This window comes from Myotis daubentonii, chromosome 3 (genome assembly GCF_963259705.1).
Source record: "Myotis daubentonii chromosome 3, mMyoDau2.1, whole genome shotgun sequence".
NCBI classification, from domain to species: Eukaryota; Metazoa; Chordata; class Mammalia; order Chiroptera; family Vespertilionidae; genus Myotis; species Myotis daubentonii.
The window spans coordinates 149077167-149103977 of NC_081842.1; the positions used below are offsets into that span (position 1 = coordinate 149077167).

At 40.6% G+C, this 26811-nt stretch overlaps 2 protein-coding genes across 4 annotated transcripts in view; one reads left to right on the forward strand and one right to left on the reverse strand.

Moving 5' to 3' along the window:
• GLMN (glomulin, FKBP associated protein) overlaps window positions 1-681 on the forward strand; it is a 44788-nt gene extending 44107 nt beyond the window's left edge. For all 3 annotated transcript variants that reach the window (XM_059688858.1, XM_059688860.1, XM_059688859.1), the window contains exon 19: window positions 102-681. In XM_059688858.1, coding sequence (XP_059544841.1) covers window positions 102-218 — 117 coding nt within the window. In that variant the 3' untranslated portion in view covers window positions 219-681. The remainder of the gene's footprint in view (window positions 1-101) is intronic.
• C3H1orf146 (chromosome 3 C1orf146 homolog) lies at window positions 669-23497 on the reverse strand. Its single transcript, XM_059688878.1, has 6 exons — window positions 23352-23497; window positions 14845-14952; window positions 4583-4676; window positions 2197-2365; window positions 1523-1601; window positions 669-916 (listed from the first exon to the last, which is right to left on the reverse strand). The coding sequence occupies exons 2-6, from the start codon at window positions 14911-14913 to the stop codon at window positions 785-787; spliced, it is 543 nt and encodes a 180-aa protein (XP_059544861.1). The 5' UTR covers window positions 14914-14952; window positions 23352-23497; the 3' UTR covers window positions 669-784.
• Window positions 23498-26811: the final 3314 nt, after the last annotated feature.

A 26811-nucleotide genomic window follows, 5' to 3' on the forward strand; every position in this document is an offset into this window, starting at 1 on the left:
GTGAAATTTTTCTAAGCTACATCCATTTGAGGTCTTTTGTTTTTTTACTTCTTTTGTTTTAAATGCATACTTAATTACTCTAAAATTTCTTGGCATTGCAGGTCCTACATTCAGCACTTTTCACATTTGATTTGATTGAAAGTGTTCTGGCTCGAGTAGAAGAACTCATTGAAATAAAAACAAAGTCTACCTCTGAAGAAAATACTGGGATAAAGTGAACGCTCCATCTCTTAAATAAAAATTAGTAAAATACTGTTTTTCATTATGATTTAATACCTTCACAAAAATTTTTCTGTAAAACCAATAGAAAAAAACACGCCAATAGAAAAATAAATGTAGCTTTTCTCATCTGTTTCTGTAATGACACATGGATGAATAGTATTTGGTTTCAAAAAGATAATCTCCATGACAAAGAATGCCCATATATAATAAATACTATTGTTAAAATTCAATACAAATTAATAATTTTGTATTATAAGTTTATAAAATGTAGTTGAATTGCCTTCATTCGTATAGTTATAATGAGTTTATAAAAATGCTGATGCACTTTATGTTCCAGTTTGAAGCTGTGTTACATTTTAGAATTCCTAGTGATAAACTGAATATCACTCCAATTTTTTGTGAACATTAAAGGAATTATTCAACAAAACTCTTGAAAATAAAATCACTTTTATAACTGTATATATTTTATTTTTAAATCTTTAAAGTATATATATATTTGAACATTATAATTCAACAAGTCTAACTTTAATAATCTTCCAAAAGAACATTTATAATTGATACTCTAATTTGGGTTAAATGAGTCACTGAGATTTATCTGTTGAAGTGTTTTCCAAACAGGACTTTGCTCAATGATGTAAGCTTTAGTTGTTATCATTCTGTAGCAGATGCTGTCTATGTATGGTTTGGAGGTGATCTGGAAAAAGATAAAAATATGCAACATTATTTATATTATTAAGTATTGATCACTTTCTGTGTGCTCAACACAACATATGACTCATTAGTGTAACAGATACCTGGTCTCTGTCTTTAAAGAATTTCAAACATGCAAGCCAAAATGTAGACTACTGTAAGAACTGCTTTAATGGAGGTCTCTTCCAAGTGTAAGAGTAAGGGACGCCTAACTGCTAGAGGAGTTGGGGGCACACTTCACACAGGAGGGTGAGCATGAAAAGTATGTTTGCACTCTGACAGTTGATAACTACAACCTGACCGATATTTATACTTTAGAATTTGATGGAAAATTTAAGTAACCAATATGGCTAACACAGTGTGTTTATGGCCAAATACTCTTTTGGCCCAAAATGAGTCATTCTGGTAGTGGCTACCAGAAATAAATTGAAAAAGACTTGAGAGGCTGAGTTCAGGCATGGGGAAGGGTTGCACACTGAAACAGCAGCTTCTCTGAGGGAAACTAAAGCAGAGTATTTGTCAATCATGCTCAAGAAGGGGGTACATTTGAAGTCAAGAACAAAGTATATGTCTGTGTATATGTATGTGTCATTTTCTGTAGGTAACTCACCTTAGCTATAGTGCACATAAGATCAATAGCATTTACTGCGTTGTGTACTGGAAGTATCCGTAAGTTACTACCCAGGAATCTGAAAAACAATTCATAAGTTAAACAGATCATATGACTTTTTATTAACATCTGTTATCTTAACACCTTGCTGACTGGTCACAAGATAACTTGTGTTTGCACTTACATTAATGTAAGTAATTTTAAGGTCTGAAAGCAATGTAGAGTTTTAAAATTACTCAATGTAAGTGCAGACCTGAGTTATCTTGTGACCAGTCAGCAATGTCCAGACATGGAAACACAAGTTATCTCATGACCGGTCAGCAAGGTGTTAAGTGGAAAAAAGAGACAAACTTCTTACTGCTTCTCTTTTGTTTACTCATTCAGGCCCTGCCTTATTTCACAGAGGAACTGACATGGCTTTGTAGTCAGAACTTTAATCAATAAAAAGTGTTTACTTTTGGGTTGATTTTGCAGAAGAATCCCAGAAATCAGCAGGAACTTTGAAACTTGTCACCCTGATTCACAGAATAGCCATTTGGCCTGCATTTGATCAAATTTGACAGGTTAACATTATAAAGTTTATCTTTGGGAAAACATAACTCATCTGCCTAAAAGAATTAAGAACTGAAGTAAACACAATATAACTTAAAAATAAATTTAGTGCTTTTCCATACCTCTGCTGAATCCTGAACATCAGTTTCCATTCCTCAAGTCCATGGAGGGCAGCAGACAGAACCAAAAAACTATTTTGGTGAATGTTAATAAACTTCTCAATTTTGGCTAGAAATGTTTCTTCAGCTGACATAAAGCATTCTTTAGCATCCATCAATAAAAATGCAACTCCTAGGAAAGGTGAATGTCACTTCATCATTAGAAATAAAAAATGTAAAAAAACACCTCAGTAAAATCAAAAATAGCTGTAAGTATAACATAGCTATAAGTGTCCAGGTCCTAAACCATGAGTAGAAGTCACTGTAACAAAATTCTTAAAACAATGTAGGTGGTTCTCTGAAGTGCTCTGTATAAAAGGATGACTTACTCTAAATATTTAAAGGGGGAAAAAATCTTTTTCAGACTAAGGCATAAAGAGGATAATGCCTAATTTTACTTAAAAGTTAACTTTCCATGTTATAATATTTATAAAATATATTATTGAGAGTACTACAGATGTCTCCTTTTTTTCTTCCCATGTTCCCCATAATGATTTTTAAAGCTGGAAATCAAGAAACATAGTTTTAAGCAAGCCAATTATTTATTGGAGAAACCTGTGTACCAGAACACAACTATTACTGTACATAAATTAACTAGAGGCCCGGTGCATAAAAATTCATTCACTGGAGGAGGGGTCCCTCAGCCCGGCCTGCCCCCTCTCACAGTCCAGGAGGCAACCCATCTATCAGGGGAAGGCAACGCCCTCATCACACCTCTGCTGCTGCAACTGCCGGCAGCACAAGCCTCGGCCGGCCCTGGTTACCTAAGCCTCAGGCAGCCCTGGGCAGCTGAGGGGACTGGGGGACTCCAGAGGCAGGTGCGCAACAAGGTCAGGCCCACCTAGGGGTGGGCCTGACCTTGTTGCGCACCTGCCGCCCCGGCAGGGCTGAGGGGACTGGGCACTGTCATCTTGTGGCTGTGGGTGCTGCCATCTTTAAGGGTGTGGCAGTAATTAGCATATTCCCTCCTTATTGGCTGTGGGTGCTGCCATCTTTGAGGGCAGGCAGTCAATTAGCATATTCCCTCATTGGCTATGGGCGCTGCCATCTTTAGCGATGGTGTGAGGGTCAATTAGCATATTCCCCTTTATTAGCGAGGATACACAGTAAGCAGGTTCCTAGGATCTCTGAAATAGTATCAGGCCTATAAGAACGGTTCAAAAGAAAAGCTTGATCTAATTAGCTCTTTAAAAGATGATAGAATTAGTTCTTTAAGAGATATCTAAGAAAATTGTTTATGCTAATTGAGGAATTTGGTCAATTTATATAACTAACCTCTCTGAAACTATATTGCCTCATCTGTAAGATTGGAATAATAGTTTTTCAATAGATTTGTTGAAAGAATTAAAGTTAGATAATGTATATAAAGTGGTCAAGGCACATAGTAGGTATTTAAAAATATTTTACTTCTCACAGCGGTTCTCAACCTGTGGGTCGCGAACAATGAAAATACATCCTGCATATCAGATATTTACGATTCATAACAGTAGCAAAATTAGTTATGAAGTAGCAACGAAAATAATTTTATGGTTGGGGGTCACCACAACATAAGGAACTGTATTAAAGGGTCACGGCATTAGGAAGGTTGAGAACCACTGCAGAGGAATTTAAGGTGGTACTGATTAGTTTCATCCTGGAGGTCTATTTCTAGGAGCTTTTGAAAGCACCTGTCTTCCAAACCTTCCGCTAGAGTACAGGTCTATTTGTAATCCTTCTAAAAAAATCACCTTCACCTCTTTTTATCATTCTCATTATTTCCCAAGCACAAATAGAATTGTCCACTTCCCATGTCCCCAGCCTTCTCATATCCTAATCTAATTCCTTTAGTACGTTGGTCATGACTCACAGTTGTATGGTATTATGATATAAGGGGCATTTGCATGTCTCCATTTGATTCTTTTAGTTATTATTTGTTTATATTATATTCAGCAAAATCTTGTACAAAATCATGAAAAACACTCTATATTGTTTTTGTGAATGGATTTTGACCAATATTGTGATGTTGGCTTCTTTGTTAATATGGGTAATACTTTAATATAAGTATTGATTATTGGGGGGATGGTTATGTTCTATTTTTCATCTTAGTTCCAAAGCAAATAGTTTTTACCATCCTCTACCAGACTCCACTGGTTCAGTTTTAGTTCAACAATTATAATCTTGAAAAGGGATATATTTGTAATTGGCTAGAGGTCCTGCTTTTGCAGCAGTAACCAAGTCTTATACATTGACCTCTCCCAAAAGATAACATCGTAAGCTTATTACTTGGTTAATGAACTACCAAATTATTAGAACTTATACTTACATATTTTATAAGAAACTTAAATCAAGGCAATTAGCAAATATACTGTACCAGTACAAGAAAATATAATTGATCCATTTTCCACTGAAGCTGAATACCGAACCTTGTGACTTCGGTTTTCCAGGGCAGTTGCAATTTCACAACTCTTCAAAAAAATTTTCAGAAATACAAACTTAAGACATGCTTAGAATTGTTTTTAATAAAGCTAATACATTAAAATAAGTTTAACAGCTTCTTTTATTACTAAACCACTTAAAGATTTGATCATCAAAAGATACACTAAATGTTCTCTGGAGAAAAAAACCCAAAAATATTTAGTTCAGCTCAAACATTGCAGGTTTGGACATGAGTTGTGTACTACAGTTACATTACTTAGGGAAAGAAATTAAGGACATAATTAAAGAACTGAACTATGAAAGCTAGAGTAAATGAAAACTTTAGAAAAAATCCCGTAGAGATGGATTCTGACATGCATTAATGTATAACAGATTGTGGGTGGTGGTGTGTTTCTTAGATGGTTAACAGAAACATGAAGTGCCAGGCCTAGAATACAACAAAGACACCAATTCTCAAATTCATCTGTTTACTTTACAGTTACTTTTAGTGTACTTTTAAAATGTCTTAATCCTTAGGTGAGTCAGAAAACAGCAACCAAACTTTTGGTTTCAATAATAACCATTTCAAAATTCATCTCATTTCTGATTCTACCAAGTAATTAGATCATAATACCCAAGACACTAAAACATAAGTGGTTAATAGTTTTTCCTGATTGTTATTCTCAAAATACGTAAAAATCCCTTAGGTATATTAATTTTATTTTATATTTTTCCTCAGATCATGTATATTTTAAGCACACAGGCAGAAATTAGGTATAAAATATATACTCTCCTTCCTAAAGGAGTATTTTGTGCCATTCACACAGATCCTGATGTCGAGTTCAATTATGACACTTCCCCTGAGCTGCTCCTGCTGTTTTAAAATTATACATTGCTTCCAGTGATGGCAGACTAAGTAATTTAGGCCAACCCTCCTGCTGAAGGCAACTGGGAAGCTGGACAATATTTTTTCTTCCATTTTTTTTTTTTTTTAAGAGAACGTTTATTAAAGCTAGAGGCAGTGAAACAGAAAAGGGCCTAGGATAACAGGAGAGGGACTAGGTGTTAAAATGAGCCTCAGTGCCTGGTCAGCGTGGGTCAGTGGTTGAGCATCAACCTATGAACCAGGATGTCACCGTTAGATTCCTGGTCAGGACATATGCCCAGGTTGCAGGCTCAATCCTTAGTGTGGGGCGTGCAGGAGACAGCCAATCAATGATTCTCTCTCATCACTGATATTTCTATCTCTCTCTCCCTCGCCCTCTCCCCTCCTCTCTGAAATCAATAAAAATATATTTTATAAAAATAAAATGAGCCGAAACCGGTTTGGCTCAGTGGATAGAGCGTCAGCCTGCGGACTGAAAGGTCCCAGGTTCGATTCCGGTCAAGGGCATGTACCTGAGTTGCGGGCACATCCCCAGTGGGGGGTGTGCAGGAGGCAGCTGATTGATGTTTCTCTCTCATCGATGTTTCTAACTCTCTATCTCTCTCCCTTTCTCTCTGTAAAAAATCAATAAAATATATATTTAAAAAATAAAAAAAAATAATAATAAAATGAAATAAGCCTAGACTGCTGCCCAGCCAGTGTGGCTCAGTGGCTGAGCATTGACCTATGAACCAGGAGGTCATGATTCGATTCCAGTTAGGGCACATGCCTGGTTTGGGGCTTGATCCCCAGTAGGAGTGTGCAGGAGGCAGCCAGTCGGTGATTCTCATCATTGATGTTTCTCTCTCTCTCTTCCTCTCCCTCTCTGAAATATTTAAAAGAAAGAGCGAGCCTAGGCTGGGCTGCTGTGGCTCACTAAGAAGTCAGAGAAAAGGGGGCCCTGGGGACAGGTTCAGGGAGTTTGCCCAGACGAACTGCTGCTGCCCATTGCTGTTCTGGCTGCAAATCTTGCGGGGGCCCTTAGAGTTTCAGAGATGCACTCCTGTTGAAGAAGAAGAGGGAAGAGGGACAGCCATGGGCATGCTCCTGGGAGGCAGAGCATGCCAAAGCTGGACAATTTTTAAAAACTGCTTGAATGCATCAGAGAGCTAGCAGGATAGTGAAAAATTACAAGACCGAGATCTATACAGAAATTTAAAGATATGAGACCAGCATTTAGGCCATATTTTCCCTGAGGGCATCTAACTGACAATTAAGGAAGAGACAGATGAAAGCCTGAACAGAGCCTTTGACAAAAGTAGAACAGCTCTCACAGGGATTGCAGCCTTGCTTCAAATCATTTCAATCCCTGAAATTGTATTCAGTTAATACTGTATTACTAACGCTCCCAAGCATCTTGCAGAAGCACTTCCTAGAGCACCCTTTCTCAATTAGGTCTCCTCATTTGAACTACAAAACAAACAAAACTATTTGGGTGACTATTTTCTCACTTTTCCTATACCAATACCATTCTAGATGCACAGAAAATAGGTTCATTTTTACATACAACAAACACCTTAGGGGTTGGGTTACTAGATTAACAAATAAAACTATAGAACACCCACTTAAAATTGAATTTCAGGTAAACAATATAATTTTTAGCATAAGTATGTCCCATGGAATATTTAGGATGTACTTATACTATAGTCATTGCTTATCTGAAACTCAAATTTAATTGAGTGTCCTGTATTTTATCTGGCAACCCTCTTAGGGCATTAGGGATTTAATTATCTTGCAGAATTAAGACTTCGCTAGAGAAATAGAATACTATTTTAGGCCTTAAACTATTTCTAGAAATAATTTTTCAAATATAAAGTCCAGTCCTAGCCGGTTTGGCTCAGTTGATAGAGCGTCGGCCTGCAGACTGAAGTGTTCCGGGTTCAATTCTAGTCAGGGGCACATGCCCAGGTTGCAGGCTCAATCCCCAGTAGGGGCATGAAAGAGGCAGCCAATCAATGATTCTCTCTCATCATTGATATTTCTATCTCTGTCTCTCTCCCTTACTCTCTGAAATCAATAAAAATGTATTTTTAAAACATTAAGTAAAATAAAAAATATAAAGTCCAACACAATAAAAAGTAATCAGACATACAAAGAGACAAGATTACATGAAAGAACCATCAGAAACATCAGGAAATATAAACAGGCACATAGGGGATACATATACTGAGTGACCAGATTATTATGACCACCTGACGTTTGTAGGCAAATTAGCTATAATTTTGTGTTGAAGTTGCTAGAGGGCCAGATCATTATAAACGTCTGAATAGCACAACATACCTAAGTATCGTTGCTGATCAAGTTCATCCTATCATGTTGATGGCGTATTCCAGTGGAGATGGCTTCTTCCAACAAGACAATGTGCCATGCCACGGTGCTCGTATTGTGCAGGAGTGGTTTCAAGAACATGAGGGAGACTTTACCTTGCTTACGTGGCCCCCACAATCACCAGATCTCAATCCAATTGAGCATTTGTGGGACGAAGTTAAAAGAGCCATCAGGCAGCTGGTTCCACAACCATCAAATCTCACAGGACTGGACAGTGCTATTCATCAGTCATGGTGTCAGATTCCTCGCACCACCTTTCAACATCTCATGGAGTCAATGCCAAGAATCGCCACAGTATTGAAGGCAAAAGGTGGCCCAACAAAGTACTGATGGAGTGATCATAATAATCTAGCTGATCATAATAATCTGGCCACTCAGTGTATAGTGAAATTAGCAGATATACTAGAGGTCCGGTGCATGAAATTCATGCACTCGGGGGGTGAGGGGCGGTCCCTCAGCCAGGCCTGCAAGAGGCCCTCAGGGGATGTCTGGCTGATGGCTCAGACCAGCCGTGGGCAAACTACGGCCCGCGGACCGGATCCGGCCCATTTGAAATGAATAAAACTAAAAAAAAAAAAAAGACCGTACCCTTTTATGTAATGATGTTTACTTTGAATTTATATAAGTTCACACAAACACTCCATCCATGCTTTTGTTCCGGCCCTCCGGTCCAGTTTAAGAACCCATTGTGGCCCTCGAGTCGAAAAGTTTGCCTACCCCTGGCTTAGACCCTCTTCTGGGAAGCAGGCCTAAGCTGGCAGTCGAATGTCCTTAGCCTTGCTGCAGAGGCTGGAGAGGCTTCTGCCACTGCCGCTGTGCTTGCCAGCCATGAGCCTGGCTTCTGGCTGAGTGGTGCTCCCCGTGAGAGCACACTGACCACCAGGGGGCAGCTCTTGCATTGCGTGTCTGCTCCCTGGTGGTCAGTGCGCATCATAGCGACCAGTCATTCTGCCGTTCGGTCATTTGCATATTAGCTTTTTATTATATAAGATACCTTTAAATAGCAAATGTTCAAGAAGATAAAAGACATGGTTGAGAATTTTGACAAAGAACCAGAAAGTATATTAAAAAGGGTGTGTTGTGACAGATGTGAGTCAGGAAAGCTTCATAAAATTTGAGTCAAATCTTTAGTGGAAAGCAGTTTATTAAGTAGATAAGTGAAGGAAGAAGACAAATGTGAGAACAGCCTGGACAGAAAAAATAACACAGGCAAAGGTATTCAGATCTAAAAATATGATACTTATATGGTAAGTATGTAAGCTGTATATGAATCAGTTAATTTTAGGACAGTGTTAGAATAACTGAGGACCCATGTCTGCCATGCTAATAAATTTCAATTCTATCATATTGGGGGAGCCCAATTATAACAATAAAAATAATAGAAGAATTTAATATATATAAAATGATATATCGTGTTCACAGAAATAAATTTTTCCCTAATTTAATTCAATTTAAAATAAGTGTGGCACTTTTATGAGCTTAAAGTGATTTTGAAGTTCATCTAGAACAAAGTTTGGCAAACTTTTTCAGTAGAAGGTCAGATTATAAATATTTTAGGCTTTTTAAGATACATATGATGTGTCACATTTTTTTCTTTTCTTCCTTTCTCCCTCCCCTCTTTACCTCCCCTTCCATTTCCTTGCCCTATTTCCTTTCTATCCTACTTTCCCTTCACTCTTTCTTTCTTTCCCTCCCTTCCTCTCTCTCTTTCTTTCTTTCTCTCTTTTTTACAAGCTTTTAAAGATGTAAAAACCATTCTTTACTCATTGGCTGGGCAAAACTTGGCTTTAGGCAGGCCACGGTCATAGTTTGCTGATTCTCTGGTCTACAAGAATACATATATTTTAATAAACATAAAAGTAGTATGGAAAGAACATGCCTTACCAGGTTTTTATCACAAAACTCCAATGAATTGAAAAGTGTGGCAAGAATTCAATATTTACTATACAAATCAAACAAACAGAACAGAATGAGACTCAAGACTATATAATATGTAATGGTTATTTGTATGTGAACATGTGTATATATGTATCACATATTTAAGCTTAAAATATGAAAATTTTATAAGAATAAGAGCTATTTAATGAATCTCAAAAGAAAAAAGGTGTAAATTTGACTTTATACGAAAAACAGCTGCCTTAATTCCTCAAGATTAAATAGAAATAAAAACTTGCATTTTATGTCATAAATATCAAATAATACTGAAAAGGAAAAACTTGAGAACATTAATAATCAATGTTAAAATACAAATGTGTACTATTTTTAATATTTTGAAAGACTAAAAATTTAGTTTTTATACCAATAGAAAAAGAAAAGGCACAATTATTTAAAAAAAGGAAAATAATAAATCTTTATATGAAAAAATGTTTAATCTCTCTTGTCATCCAATAAATCTAAAATATAAGCTATCAAAAAAAGATTTTAATATGATAACATTTGGAATTGTCAAACTTGAGAGTAAGTTGACCCTCCTATGTACTGCTGATGGGACTGTAAATAAAAACATTCTGCCCTAACCGGTTTGGTTCAATGGATAGAGCGTCGGCCTGTGGACTCAAGGGTCCCAGGTTCGATTCTGGTCAAGGGCATGTACCTTGGTTGCGGGCACATACCCAGTAGGGAGTGTGCAGGAGGCAGCTGATTGATGTGTCTATCTCTCTATCCCTCTCCCTTCCTCTCTGTAAAAAATCAATAAAAAAATATATTTAAAAAAACATTCTGGAAGATAATTTGACAATACATATCAAAAGTCTTAAAATGTGCATGCCTTTTTAACCCAACTATTCTACTTCTAATAATTTTTCTAAAACAATGATTAATAAAAAACAAAAAAGATTTATGAGTACAGGTGATGTAAAGCACCATATAAAATATTTAAAAAAAATAGGCCCTGGCCAGGTAGATCAGTTGGTTAGAGTGTCATCCTTATAGGCCAAGGTTGCAGGTTCAATCCCTGGTCAGGGCTCATACAAGAATCAACTAAAGAATGCATAAATAGGTGGAACGACAAATTGATGTCTGTCTCTCTCTCCCTTCCTCTTTTTCTAAAGTCAATAGAGAAATTTTTAAAAATAGGAACTACTGGAATAAAAATTATGATTTCCCCTTCTTTCTTTAGAAAGTACACAAAAGCCAAAGGAGAATGAGAAACAAAAGGATACTTTATATTTTATAAAACTAAGAGGTATATATAAACCCAAATAAAACACATAAAAAAGAATAGACCCTCTACCAAGGGGACATTTTTTAAAGCCATGTATGAGAATTTTGGCTCTTCCAGGGAAAGAACATTTCTTCTATGCCTAAAGCTTATCTGATGGATCATTACAAAAGTTAGGTGTTGGAAAGACACATCTTTTGCATAAAAACTAGAAGTGAACATTGAATCCATTTAACTGTGTAACTAATATTAAAATAAATGTGAGAATTATGGTTATAAAAATTATAAATATTATATACATTTTATACAATAAAAATTATATAAATATATAATATGGTTAGTATTTGATCATTGATATGATTAATAAAAGTCCTGAGGAAAAAGGAAATTAGTAGTGTTCATTTTGTTGATGTGATTAACTACATAGTATTCTCTCAATAATAAGTATATTAAATGGTTCACATACATTTTTATGTACTTTTCTCTATGTATATTTTGTAATTTGAAAAAAGTCAAACAAAACTGAAGAAAAACCACAAAAAATCCCCACAAAAGTTCTCAATGGCTAAATTTATCAGGATTAAAGAGATAAATACTGACATGAAAGACAGATGATGAAATTACCTAGATTGCAGCCCAAAGACACAGTAAAAGTAAAAGAGCTCAAAAAGAATGGAAAGTATTGTGAGATGATCTAGCACATCTCTATATATAAAAGCCTAAGTGACCATTACGACCAAATGACTGGAACGACTGGTAGACCAGTCACTATGATGCACACTGACCACCAGGGGGCAGATGTTCAACGCAGGAGCTTCCCCCTGGTGCTCAGTGCACTCCCACAGCCAACCTCCCGGGTACCCTCCCCCCCAACCCCCCCCCCCCCCGTCCCTTCCACCCCATCAAGAAGGCCCTGGCCAGCAGCCAGCAGGCCCCAACTGGCCAGGCCCTGATTGGGACTGGGCGAAATGGCCCTGATAGGCCCTGATCACTGGCCAGGCCCAGGAACCCCATCCGTGCATGAATTTCATGCACCGGACCTCTAGTATGTAATAGGAGTTAAAAGGGGAAGGAGCGAAGGAATAGGACAGGAGTAATATTAAAGGAGATGATGACTAAGAACCTGATAAATGACACCAATTCACAGATTTATGAACTTCAAAGATAAAAAGAAATTCATAATTTAAACTACAAAATGCCAAAATCTGAAAAGCAGTCAGAGAGGAAAGAAAGGTAATCATCAAGGAAGTGACAATTAAGCTGACAGCTCCTCCCAATGCCATTAAATCAGACAAATCAGTTTCTGTTTATCTTTGAAAAATCTATAATAATAAAAGGGTAACATGTTAATTAGACTGGATGACCTTCCAGACGAAGGGGCTATGAGGAAACCCTGGGTCCTGGGTGCCAGAGGGAAGCTGGTGCCAGCAGTCAGGGAAAGGAAGGCCTATTCTTGCACAGATTTTGTGCATCGGGCCTCTGGTCTTAAATAAATAATTATTATGTGCATGTTTTATAGTTTCTGGAATTCCTTAACATCTCTACTGGAATAGGCTTAAAGAGAAAAAATAACTTTAGAAAACTCCCTACCTTCAAATATTTAAAGAAGTAGGGTGTTGAAAATGGATGCTGTGAAGATTATAATTTAATCTTTAACACATTGTATGCGGGAAACGTATTTATACGTTTTAGGTATTTATACATTCTACCAGTGTAGTAGAGCGCGGGACACGTATTAATACATTTTTTATAGACTAGCAGTAGAATGCGGGTAACGTATAAATACGTAAACTAAAGTTATCGTAATTTTACTGAACGTTGCCATTTGCGCAAAAAATTAGCAAAAATGGCCCACGCCACCTGTTAGCGTGTGATAAAAACTACCCGCAAACAATGTGTTAAAATACATTTAACTTATGTAATTGCTGATCCATACAACTTTGGATAATCAAGCTAATGATCTTTTAAATTAGTGTCTTATCACTTTTAATATTTAAATCAAAGATCAGAGGGAGAGACAAAATGGCAGCGGAACAGGCAGACGTGTCCTGAGCCCTATCCCAGAGCAAATAGAAAGAGCAAATACATTGAATAACATCCACCTGGAATCGGCGAAGTAGACACGACTGGTGAGACAATTCACAGCCGGAAGGGCAGAGGACGCTTGGAGAACAGTAAAATCAGGGATCTGGGCTGGAGAGAATTATGAGACCTCCAAGCACAGAGGGTCAGAAGGAAGCTTCATGGCACCAAAGCTGCGTCCCTTGGGACAAGCGAAGTTTCTGACTGTGGAAAGGAAGTTCACAGGGCTGCTGTTGGCAGGGGATTCTAGATCTAAGATCACAACCACGAGAGGCTGAACCCAGAGGGGGTAGCCTGAACAACTACCCCACTGACATCACTGGATAAATCCTCTAGACAAAAAAAATCAGCATAGAAACAGCAAGCCTAAATGACTCACTAGATCAGATGGAATTAATTGACATCTTCAGAACATTTCACCCCAAAGCCACGGAATATACATTCTTCTCAAGCGCACATGGGACATTTTCAAAGACAGACCACATATTGGGTCACAGGCAGTCTCCCCAAATTCAAGAAGATTGAAATAATATCAAGCATCTTCTCAGACCACAATGGCATAAAATTAGAAATACACCACAATTAAAAAAATCAAAAAATTCAAACACTAGGAAGCAGAATAGCATGCTAGTAAATAATGATTAAGTTACCAAAGAGATCAAAGAAGAAATCAAAAACATCCTGGAAACGAATGACAATAAAAACACAGCAATCCAAAATCTATGGGACACAGTGAAAGCAGTCCTGCGAGGGAAGTTTATAGTTCTACGGGCCTACCTCAAAAGAGAAGAAAAAAATGGTAATAAATTATCTAACTCTACAACTTAAAGAATTAGAAAGAGAGCAACAAGAAAAGCCCAGAGTGAGCAAAAAGAAGGAGATAGTAAAGATCAGAGCAGAAATAAATGACATAGACACCAAAAAACCCCCCACAAAAACCAATATAAACGATCAATGAAACCAAGAGCTGGTTCTTTGAAAGGATAAACAAGTGCTGGCAAGGATGCAGAGAAAAAGGAACCCTTGTGCACTGCCAGTTGGAATGCATATTGGTGCAGCTACTGTGGAGAACAGTATGGAGTTTCATCAAAACTAAAAATGGAACTCCCATCTGACCCAGTAATCCCACTTCTAGGAATATATCCCAAGAAACTAGAAACACCAATCAGAAAGTATATATGCACCCCTATGTTCATAGCAGCACAATTTACCATAGCTAAGATTTGGAAACAGCCTTAAGTACCCATCAGCAGATGAGTGAATTAAAACACTGTGGTACATCTACACAATGGAATACTACACTGCTGTAAAAGAGAAGGAATTTTTAACATTTGCAACAGCATGGATGGAACTGGACAGCATTATGCTAAGCAAAATAAGTCAGTCAGAAAAAGATAAATATCCCATGCTCTCACTCATTTGTGGAATATAATGAACAACATAAACCGATAAACAAAAACAGATCCAGAAACAGAGAAGCATTGATCAGACAGTCAAACCTCAGAGGGAAGGTAGGGGAGGATGGGGGTAAGGAGGAGAGATCAACCAAAGGACTTGTATGCATGCATGTAAGCCTAACCAATGGACACAGACACCATGGGGGGTGAGGGCATGAGCGGGGGTAGGGGTGGGGGTGGGGGGACACTAGGGGGTTAAGCACACATATGTAATACCTTAATAAATAAAGGGGGGGAAAAGATCAATGGCCCAAATGCCTCTTTACCTTAAGAGATGAACTAATAATAATGGTGGTTGTCCATTTTATATTTTCTTCTTCAGCACTTTCAGCCATCTGTCTTTGGATCAATCTGTTTTCTAATGGTACCACAAACTAAGAAAAATGAGAGCAAAAAGAACACAAAAAAATGTTTGTTTGATAAATAAGTAAATTAAAGACAGAAATAAAACTAGGGTAATGGAGACATTCTTAAAAATATCTGAAAGTCAAAATTGGACATTGAAAAGTATCTGTCTTATATATATTAAACTTATTCAATATTATGCTTTCTATTAACAATTATTAAAAGCAACGATTCCCACTTCAAAAGACAACTCACATTTTTCACCTTGAGTGTGTTATTATCTATGGGCTTGTCATACATTGCCTTTATTATACAGTCATGCACCACAAAACGTTTGGGTCAACACAGACTACATATATGGTGGTGGTCCCATACTCTATAATAAAAGGGCAATATGCAAATAGACCGAACGGCAGAACCAAGCAACCAATCAAAGCATAATATGCTAATGATATGCTAAGGCTGCTCAACTGCTCGCTGTGATGTGCACTTGTCATCAGGGGGCAGACAGTTAACTGGTTGACCAGTTGCTATGATGTGCACTGACCACCAGGGAGGCAAATGCTCCGACCGGTAGGTTAGCTTGCAGCTGGGGGTTTGGCCGATTGGGACTGAGCGAGATGGGCCGGACATGCCTTGGAGCCCTTCCACGGTCCCTCCCTGGCCTGATTATGCACCAGTGGGGTCCCTCAGCCTGGCCTGAGCCCTCTCACAATCTGGGACCCCTCAGGGGATGTCAGAGAACCGGTTTCAGCCTGATCCCTCAGGCCACTCCCCTTGGGAGGGCACCAGACGCAGGGCTCATAACTGGTGAGTGCTGCTGCAGCAGCACAAGCCTCTCCCGATCAGGACTGATTGGGCACAAGCCCACAGCAGGCAAGTGGGGCCAGGATGAGTGGGATCGGCAGGTAGGAGCTGCAGGTGGTGTTGGACTGCAGATTTTAGACCAATCCCTGCAGGCTACCCAGAGGGACCCCATCTGTGCTCAAATTCGTGCACCAGGCCTCTAGTAAGATTATAATAGAACTGAAAAATTCCTATCGTGTAGTGATGTCATAACCACTCTTTGGTTTTGCAACCACAGCATAAAGTTTGCAAAAATCAACAAGGCTGTGGTGACATGGCAAACAACTTTAACTTGGGTATGGATGACAGTGACACTGAGGAACTCCTAGAGGTAGTTCCTGAGGAACTGACTACTGAGGAGTTCTCCAAACAGGCACAGGGACACATCACTTAAGAAGATGCTTCAAGAAAAAAGGAAACCGCAGAAAAAGAAAGAGAACCTCCAGAAAACTGACAGTGAAGGCTTTAGCAGAAGCTTTTACATAGCTCAACAAGCCCCCTAAAAAGTTTAAAACATGGACTCCCAACACCGAAAGGTTTTGATTAATAGAAAAGAATGTTTGTGGTACCTTATATGCTTATAAACAAATCTATGATAAAAAGAGAGAGAAAAACTAAGCAAACCACTATAGATGTATTTCTGAAAAAAGTGACATCTTCTTAAGAAGAGGAGCAACTTCCAATCCTACATGCTCCATTCATAGTAAGTGCTCTATACAGGTGGTACCATTTTTTAATCTTTTATTCTATACTAGAGGCCCAGTGCACAAAAATTTGTGCACTGGCGGGGGAGGGGGGAGGGGGGTGTCCCTCAGCCCAACTTGTGCCCTCTCACAGTCTGGGACCCCTCGGGAGATAACCACCTGCTGGCTTAGGCCCGCTCCCTGGGTGGCAGATGGCAGGCCCGATCCCTCGGTGCCTGCCCCACCTCCCTGGGTGGCGCACACGGCAGGGCCGATCCGGGGGTTGGGGCACCGCCCTGGGTCGGGTCATACACAGGACGCCTGGGCGGGCCAGCGGATCGCTGCTGCCCGGCCCAGCCGCCCCGGGTTGGGTCACACACGGGATGCCCGGATGGCGGCCAGGCGGGCTGGCCAATCGTTGCTGCATCGCCCAACCACCCCAGGTCGGGTCGCACATGGGCACCCGCCGCCCCGGGTCACAGATAGCAGGCCCGGATGGCGACAGGGCAGGCGGGATGGAGCTGTCCCGCCCTGCCTGCAGTATGTAAATTAGCCGCCATCTTTGTTGGCAGTTAATTTGCATATCGTGCTGATTAGTCTATGGGAGGCATAGCAAAGGTACGGTCAATTACCATGTTTGTCTATTATTAGATAGGACTAGAAGCCCGGTGCACAAAAATTCGTGAACTCAGGGGGATGGGTGGTCTCCTCAGCACGGCCTGTGCCCTCTTGCAGCCCCAGGACCCCTTGGGGGATGTCCCTCTCCCTGGGGGATCGGGCCTAAGCTGGCAGGCATCCCTCTGGCAGCCCGGGAGCCCTCAGGGGATGTCCAACTGACAGCTTAAGCTGCAGTCGGACTTCCTTAGCGTTGCCTGCCGCGGAGGCAGGAGAGGCTCCCACCACTGCCGCTGTGCTCACAGCCATTAGCCCAGCTATGGCTGAGTGGAACTCTCCCTGTGGGAGTGCATTGACCACTAGGAGGCAGCTCCTGCATTAAGCGTCTGCCCCCTGGTGGTCAGTGCGCATCATAGCAACCGATTGTTCCTGGTCGTTCTGCCATTAGGGTCAATTTGCATATTACCCTTTTATTATATAAGATTTTTTTACTGTACCTTTTCTATGTTTAGTCTTCCACTCAGTGTTCCCTCTCTGTCAACAAAACCAACTGTATATGCATACATCTAGGTCCACTTGAGTTTTTCCCACACATCTAACCCCCTGAGGGAGAGTCAGGGAAACCAACAGGAACCTGAAACTTTGGCTATTGCTTTTGCCTGAATTTTTAAAAATCCTTTGTTTCTAATCCAGGCATCTTGTATCTTCTATCAACATCAATAAAACAGTAACAGGCTAGCTTGTTAGCTTGCAAGTAGGGTAAAATCTCAGACTTTTCATAGTTCTTAACAGGTATTATCTACTAAATTGAAGATACATAAAGTATATATAACCCAGCAATTCCACTCCTAATTTGATATTCAAAAGAAATGCATGTAATGTATACTAGGAGACATATTTAAGAATGTGACAGCATTTTTTTACTTTAGTCCTCATATTTGTGTTTACATTTTCTTTTTATTCCTCTCTCAAAGCTAAAATGATCCATGTGGTAATCAGTATAAACTAATTGTTAGCTTGATATAGATACAGATGAATATACATAGAAATACTTATACATATGTGTATATACATGGATTAGTATACACTAGTATACATGCATTAATTTCTTTGCTTTGTCAGTTGAAAGAGGTCTAAAAGAAATGATACGCTAGCCAGACTTTGGTTTCTAATACCTTTCTCCAATCAAAGGAATGATGGTTCCTTGGAGAAATGGTTGATTCTAGGATGGAGACAGGAAATATGCATGATGAGCCTAGAGTATTTTGTAATGCCAGAAATTAAGGAAGTGATTTAAAACAAAAACAAACAGAAAAACCCACATTGAGAGGGGTATGTCAAAAGAGTGGTGGAACAAACTGAAAGTGATCCCAATAGTCAAAGTTGGAACAATCTCAGCAGCAAAATAAAATACTACTACCTTATAACTCCAAGTATAAAAAAATACCCATAAGTCCATACTGATATAAATGATTAAATAAATAAATGGGAGACAAGAGATAAAACTGACACTTTCCACAAAACATTGGAGAAACCTGACAAACACTACCCCAGCCACGTGGTCAAAGTTGTCATCAACATTCATAAATCATACTGATAGTAAGTACCCTTGATATGATGTATTTTTCCTTTCAGTAACCCAAAACCCCAGTCCCATCTTGAGAAAAACACCAAACAAATTCCAGTAGTAGGGCATCCTACAAAAAAATCCAACCAGCACTCCTCAAAACTGTCAAGATGATAAAAAACAAAGAAGGTCTGAGAAACTGTCACAGCCAAGAGAAATCTAAGGAAACTCTGCAACTAGTGATATACTAGTTGGATTCCTGGTATAGAAAACACACACACACACACACACACACACACACACACACACACACACACACACGAAATCTGAATAAACTATGGACTTTGGTTAAAAATGGTATTGGATCATTAATTGTAACAAATGTTCCATAGTAATGTAAGATGTTAATAGAGAAAACTAGTTATAGAGTATGTGGGAATACACTGTGCTGGGAGCCGGTCCATCCTTGCTGTTTCAAGGGACCTGGCATATATGGCATACGTTTCTTAATATGTTTGCTCACCTTCTTGGTGCTGTGTTTTAACCAAAGTCACCTCTCCGAGAAAGGTTGAATCCCCAGGTAGGGATTTTCCCCTGAAGTTAGGGAGGGAATAAAACCCCTCAACTAAGTGCCAGGCGGGTAATTAATCCCTTTAACTATGAACAATCATGCTTAAACTACATAATCTTTTCTCCCTGGAATGGAGATAAGAAACGCCCTAACCTTTGGAATAGAGATTGATAGGATTGGAATCAACTGGTATAAATACAGATGCAACAAGACAACAACAGACAGAATTCAGAACAGCAAGACACAGAACTCAGAACACAGAACTAAGGACACAGGGCTTGGAAGACAGGACCAAGAGAGACAGAGCCTAGGCACAGAACCTACACAGAACGTTCTCTAGGGACAGAAGAACTTCGCTGGCGAGAGCATGCCGGAGGATCCTGGACAGGGACTGGCCTCGGAGCCTAGAGACAGAGCCTAGCGGGAGAACATGGCAAGGGATCCTGGACTGAACCTGACTACAGAGATTGGCAGGAGAACCTGACTGGAACCTGGACACTGAACCTGACTGGAGAGCCTGGACAGAACCTGGCTGGAGAACCTAGCGAGGGAACATGGCTACAGAACCTCGCTGGAGATCCGAAGCAGAACCTCTCTGGAGATCCAGGCTAGAGATCCTGGCTAGGTTGCTGATCAACTGAACACTGTCTCCGTGTCCTTCCTTCTTCGCCAACTCCGTCTACGCCTTTGGGGACCCCTGGACCCGCTGGGGTTGGACCCCGGCATATGGCGCCCGAACAGGGACCCCTAGGTAAGCGCCCCGCACTCGGGACGGATCGGACTCCACCGTAGGAAGAAGGTGGATAGTCTTCGCCGACTCCGTCCACACCTTTGGGAACCCCTGGAACAGGATTCCCCTAGGTAAGCCCCCCTCCCCCATTGAGAACCCCCACACTCGGGACGGATCAGACTCCACCGTAGGAAGAGGGTGGATAGTCTTCGCCGAATCCGTCCACACCTTTGGGAACCCCTGGAACAGGATTCCCTTAGGTAAGCCCCCCCCCATTGAGAACCCCACACTCGGGACGGATAGGACTCCACCAGGGTGCTACAGACCCCCCTATAGAGGATAAGTAGGGTAAGAAGGTGGATAGTACAGAACTTAGATTGAGAAGATGTGCCATACTGAGTCCAAAGAAAGAAGACTCTGTATTGATTCTTAGATTGAGAAGATGTGCCATACTGAGTCCAAAGAAAGAAGACTCTGTATTGATCTTTAGATTAAGAAGATGTGCCATACTGAGTCTAAAGAAAAAAGACTCCATATTGATCTTTTAACATATATGCTTGTTAGCAGAGGAATTAAGGTTACTCCCAGTCAGACAGAACATTTTATACAAGAAATACGTCCATGCTTTTCTGAGGAAGGAAAGGTGCAGGAAAGGTAAATGTAGAGGCATGGGAGAAGGTAAGGCCCAAGGAGCCTTATCCTTAACCCCACTGCAGCCTTTCCACCCCGGGAAAGTGCAGGATTGGCAAGCTCTCCCTGGGGTGATAGATCAGGACTCAGGTAATAGCAGAAAGTGCCAATCCTACTCTTAAAATGGATACAAGAGAGCGTTTCAGGTTTTTCTTTTTAATGCTTGCTTTTAAAAAATAAAAAAGGGGGAATTTGCCGGGAGCCGGTCCATCCTTGCTGTTTCAAGGGACCTGGCATATATGGCATACGTTTCTTAATATGTTTGCTCACCTTCTTGGTGCTGTGTTTTAACCAAAGTCACCTCTCCGAGAAAGGTTGAATCCCCAGGTAGGGATTTTCCCCTGAAGTTAGGGAGGGAATAAAACCCCTCAACTAAGTGCCAGGCGGGTAATTAATCCCTTTAACTACGAACAATCATGCTTAAACTACATAATCTTTTCTCCCTGGAATGGAGATAAGAAACGCCCTAACCTTTGGAATAGAGATTGATAGGATTGAATCAACTGGTATAAATACAGTTGTAACAAGACAGAAAGACTCAGAACTTAGAACAGAATCAACAAGACAGAACTTAGAACACAGAACTCATGAGACAGAATTCAGAAGACAGAACCTACCCGGAGCCTGGAGACAGAAGAACTTTGCTGGAGAGAACATGGCAAAAGATCCTGGACTGAACCTGACTACAGAAATTGGCAAGAGAACCTGACTAGAACATGGTGACCAAACCTGGCCGGAGAAGTCCCTGTGTCATTCCTTCTTCGCCGACTCTGTCCACACCTTTGGGGACCCCTGGACCCGCTGGGGTTGCACCCCGGCAACACTGTACTCTCTTCTCATTTTTTTTTCTGTCAATCTAAACTGTTCTAAAAATAAAATCTATTAAAAAATATCCTACCTCTCTTTCAAGGCCCATTATAAGTCCTGCCTCCTGCAAGAAACTATCCCTGAGCCCCTCAAACTAAATGAGACCTGTCCTTCCTCAGAATCCACCTTACAAGTCCTCTGTTGAGCACTTACCATACCTGCCTAATAAAATTATTTAAAAACATATTTCTTTTCCCCTAATCCATAAGCTTCTTAATGTCAACCAAAATTATATTCGCCATGTTATTCAATACAAAATTAAGTCAAAGCAATATTTATAAACCAACTAATCCAAATGAAAGTCACTTTCAGTGATGGTGAGTTAATATCTCCTGGGTGGTTTCATGCTCCTTATGAACAACTCTAATAATTAGAAAGTTCCTCCTGCTGAGTTGAAACCAGCTGCTCTATAATCTCCCCATTTATCGCATGAATGAATGAACAGCAAGTTAACTGGCTCTAGGAGAGGAAGGACACCTTCTGTTTTATCTAATACTATATCTCCAACCCCTGGTACACAGTAGACATTCAAAAGATATTTGTTTTTGAATGTTTTGCTAGCTGGCTGGGGGAAGGACTGTAAGTTTTATTCCCCCAGCCCCATTAAATTTAATATACTGTCTATCTGATGACAATCCACTGTGTATCTGATGACAAGAGCGTAACATATATTCATTTAGATCTTTTCTTTTATTCCTCACCCAAGGACTGAGAATATTTTTCCCATTGATTTTTTAGAGTGGAAGGGATTGGGGGGGAGGGGGGAAGGTAGAGGAGGAGGAGAGCAAGAGAAAGACACATCAAGGTGAGAGGGACATCCATTGGTTGCCTCCTCTTCCCACCAGACAGGGGCTGGGGATCGAACCTGCAACCGATAGGTGCCCTTCACCAGGAATCCAATCCCTGGCCCTTTGCCTCCCCTGCTCTAACCACTGAGCGGGCAGTCACATATATTTAAATCTTTACACTCGTATATGTAGGTTTTTTTAAATGTATATATTTGTATTGATTTCAGAGAGGATGGGAGAGAGAGAAACATCAATGATGAGAGAGAATCAGCGATCCTGCCCTGACCGGGAATCGAACCGCGATCTCCCGGTTCATAGGCCGAGGCTCCAACACGGCGCCACTCCCACCGGGCTGTAGGTAGGTTTTATAAACCATTTTAACTAAAGCTCAAAGAGGCGAGGTGATTCCGAGCATTGAAGGAATTGGGACCAGTACATCCCCAAGAGTGTACGGTTAGCGGCCAGGAATGAATCCTTAAACCCGGGCTGAGCCGGGGCTCCCTCGGTACCGGAAACGCCCCAGACCCGCCGCCCCGGCCGCACCCTCCGGTGCTTTGTTGTTATGGTTTTGTTCGTTTCCCCCCAAGTTTTCAGTTTTAAATAAATGTAATGCTGCGCAATAATCTCCCGTAAATCCTTATCCCGCGCAGTCGGCTCAGTTCTCAAATGAGAGAGGTTGGCCTACAAAGATCGTCATGGCCTCTTCCATTCTTTACTTCCAAAAAATTGTTTTTCTGGGGGCGGGCGTGCAAGAGATTATGAGCAACATCTATACATAAAATAAATGAATAAAAATATAAATCCGCAGGTGGATGACCACGTTTCTTAAAAAGAAGCCGGTCTATAAATCCTCCGGGAAAAACCTGAGGAAACCCCTTTCCGAACACCCGACTCCAGAGGAAGAAAAGGGCGGGAAGGGTCCTCTCTCCGCCCCCCACCCCCCGTCTGAGCCCGAGGCAAAGGCGTGATCTTGGCCAGTCTGCGGAAACACACACATTGCCATAAGTACAAGGCATGGAGAATGTAAAGTGCCTGGGCCTCAGGAGCCTCCTCCCCAAGCTGCAAACATACCAGGTCGGTAGGTCCTTGAAGCCAGCTCGCTGCTCCCAAGCTTCCAGAACTTTCTATTGGAGCGAGAAGCGCTGCCGGCGGAGCATAGAGGCCCGAGAGCCTCTCTAGCCCACCGAGCGCCTTCTCCACTCTTTGGGCTTCCGCGCAGCCGCAAACCCTGGTCTCATGGCCCCGCCCCCTCTACCATGGCCCCGCCCCCTCTGCCATGGCCCCGCCCCCTCTGCCATGGCCGCGATCCACGTTTCTTGCTCTTCAGGTCGCAAATTTGCACCAACTGTCGTAAGGAAGAAAATGCAGGGTGGTTTTTTTGTTTTGTTTTGTTTTGTTTTGTTTTGTTTTGTTTTGTTTTGTTTTGTTTTGTTTCCGGTCAGACTTAATTGCCTGGAATTGATTTTTCACAATTTTCTAAATTTTTTGTCCTACTACTATAAACAACATAAAACCAAAGTGCCCTTTGGTTTATCAAATTATGAAAAAGTAAAGACTAACATTTTCATTAATGCTTGTAAGTATAACATAGAGAAGCCTGTGTGTTTTCAATTTGGGACGTAATTGTTTTTAGGCCTAACTGAAGCTCAGCAAGTTATTATGCGCTGGTGCTCACAATTGTAAAGATTTAACAAGGAAGAAAAAAAAACCACACAAAACACTTGCTTGGAGCCTAATAGGGTACAAAACTGCCTATGTGTCTAACTTTATAAAACATGTATTCCTGAAAAGAAAAAAAAGGGCTCCAGGAAAAATCCTTTGAAGTACACTTGTAGTATGGATTAATTATTCCACAATAATTAATGAGGATACTCATTTTGAAAATTTGGAGTTTGGTATAACTGATGCTATTAAAATTAAGTGCACTCTCTCGCTGCCTCTGTTGGACAGTTTGTTAGGATAGCTCACACCTTCTGGGTTTGGGAACTCAAGGAAGTGACTCAATGGCTATTGCGGGCAGAAGAGGTCGTGTTGCCAAAGGCTCCTCCTTGGAAGGCCCTCACTGTCTCAGAGAAGGCTAATAGCGGAGGGGTGGGGAAGGCATCCCAGATTAGGCAGCAGACAGCCCGACAAGTAAAGTGCAAGACAGCATTCCCTCTCCACCTGTGATACTATAAGGACGACTTCACTGGGTTGCGAGTAGAAACTAGTTCTGGTAATGAAACTGGCAAGTGCAAAGAAGGATCCTTTCTGGGGAGGGAACTGAAGGTCTGGGCAACTCACCGGAATAGGGAGGGGGAGGAAAACTCATCTTATGAGAACCTACTTTGTATCAGGTACTGTACCAGAGACTTTACATACACTGTTAATCTCCATAAATGCTGTAAGTGCATGTTATTCTCATTTTATTTTATTTTATTTTTTAATTAAATCTTTATTGTTCAGATTATTACATTTGTTCCTCTTTTTTTTTCCCCCATAACTCCCCTCCTCCCAGTTCCCGCCCCACCCTCCGCCCTCACTCCCCACCCACTGTCCTCATCCATAGGTGCACGATTTTTGTCCAGTCTCTTCCCACATCTCCCACACCCCTTTCCCCCCCAAGAATAGTCAGTCCATTCCCTTTCTATGTCCCTGATTCTATTATAATCAACAGTTCATTCTGTTCATCAGATTATTTATTCACTTGATTCTTAGATTCACTTGTTGATAGATGCATATTTGTTGTTCATAATTTGTATCTGTACCTTTTTCTTCCTCTTCCTCTTCTTAAAGGATACCTTTCAGCATTTCATATAATCCTGGTTTGGTGGTGATGAACTCCTTTAGCTTTTCCTTATCTGTGAAGCTCTTTATCTGACCTTCAATTCTGAATGATAGCTTTGCTGGATAAAGTAATCTTGGTTGTAGGTTCTTGCTATTCATCACTTTGAATATTTCTTGCCACTCCCTTCTGGCCTGCATGGTTTCTGTTGAGAAATCAGCTGACAGTCGTATGGGTATTCCCTTGTAGGTAACTGAGTTTCTTTCTCTTGCTGTTTTTAAGATTCTCTCTTTATCTTTTGCTCTTGGCATTTTAATTATGATGTGTCTTGGTGTGGTCCTCTTTGGATTCCTTTTGTTTGGGGTTCTCCGCGCTTCTTGGACCTGTAAGTCCATTTCTTTCACCAGGTGGGGGAAGTTTTCTGTCATTATTTCTTCAAATAGGTTTTCAATATCTTGCTCTCTCTCATCTTCTGGCACCCCTATAATTCTGATGTTGGTACGCTTGAAGCTGTTCCAGAGGCTCCTTACACTATCCTCGCATTTTTGGATTCTTTTTTCATTTTGCTTTTCCGGTTGGATGTTTTTTGCTTCCTCGCATTTCAAATCATTGACTTGATTCTTGCGCTCCTCTGGTCTGCTGTCGGGCGTCTGTATAATATTCGTTATTTCAGTCCGTGTATGCTTAATTTCTAGTTGGTTCCCCAATATAAGATCGAGGGTCTTATTAGTTTTCGTGTAGATCTCATTAAGTTTATCGGCAGCTTCTAAACAGTTCTTGAGAGACCTTAAAAGTGTGGTTCTGAACTCTATATCTTCCATTGACAATTTTGTCCTGTTTCTTTGTCTCCGCATTTTGTTATGCTTCCTTGGTGCACCCCCTAGTGGTCTTTGTTCGCAGTCTTATAGTTAAATCTTGATTGTTGTAGCTAATTCCAGGGAGGGTTTGACCTCCAGGCCAAGTGGCTATCTATTCTCATTTTAAAGATGAGGAAACTGGGACTCGGGGATTAAGTTTTTTGGCCAAGGTAACATAGCAAGTGAGAAAAGAGCTGGGATTCAAACCTACATGTGTCAGATGTCTAGGCCACAGCTTCTTCTCCACACGTGGACCCAGTTACAAGATCTGGAACACACCATTTAGGTCACATGAATAGCAAAAATGACTTAACAGAAATCCACAGACCACGGAGAGAGCATTGATTGTTTAGTCTTCCTTCCTTTCTTTAATTTATCCTTCATTCAGTCAATCAACAAATATTTCACTGTGTAGAAGAAAGAGCCTAGTGTCTGGAGTCCAAAAGCCCGGCTTCATAGCATGCCTCCACCATTTACTTAGGTTTGTGACCACAGATAAGCAACAACTCAGTTTACTTATCCGAAAGTAAGGATAATAATTATGCCGGTTCATAGGTCGATATATGTTAGTTTTTTAAAACAGTGCCTAAAACATAAGCACTCAGTATGTTTACCTGCTATTATTATTATTATTCAAATGTTCGCTTAATGTTATCTGCCAATCATACTATTATCTGGCCAGTCCATTAATTCTTCCACTCTCCCAGATAACTGCTGCATACTTTCTCCTCTCTTCAGATCTCCAGCACCTCTTCTTCATCCTCACTTTCAGCTGAAAATCTTGCTTACTTTTTAAGTGAGATAAAAGCATCCAAATGTGAACTTCCACTGGTGCCCACAAGCACATTTACCCACGTACTCTGAATTTATACCCACAGAGTTTGCTTTTCCTCCAATTATAATAGATGAA

Bases quoted from the DNA above. Each gene is read 5' to 3' on its own strand.
- C3H1orf146 (XM_059688878.1), bottom strand. From the start codon at position 14,913: ATGGCTGAAAGTGCTGAAGAAGAAAATATAAAATGGACAACCACCATT. The intron at 4,677-14,844 runs GTAAAGAGGCAT...ATTTTTTTGAAG, and splicing joins TTATTAGTTCATCTCTTAAG to AGTTGTGAAATTGCAACTGC. The intron at 1,602-2,196 runs GTATGGAAAAGC...ATTGTTTTTCAG, and splicing joins ATGTTCAGGATTCAGCAGAG to ATTCCTGGGTAGTAACTTAC.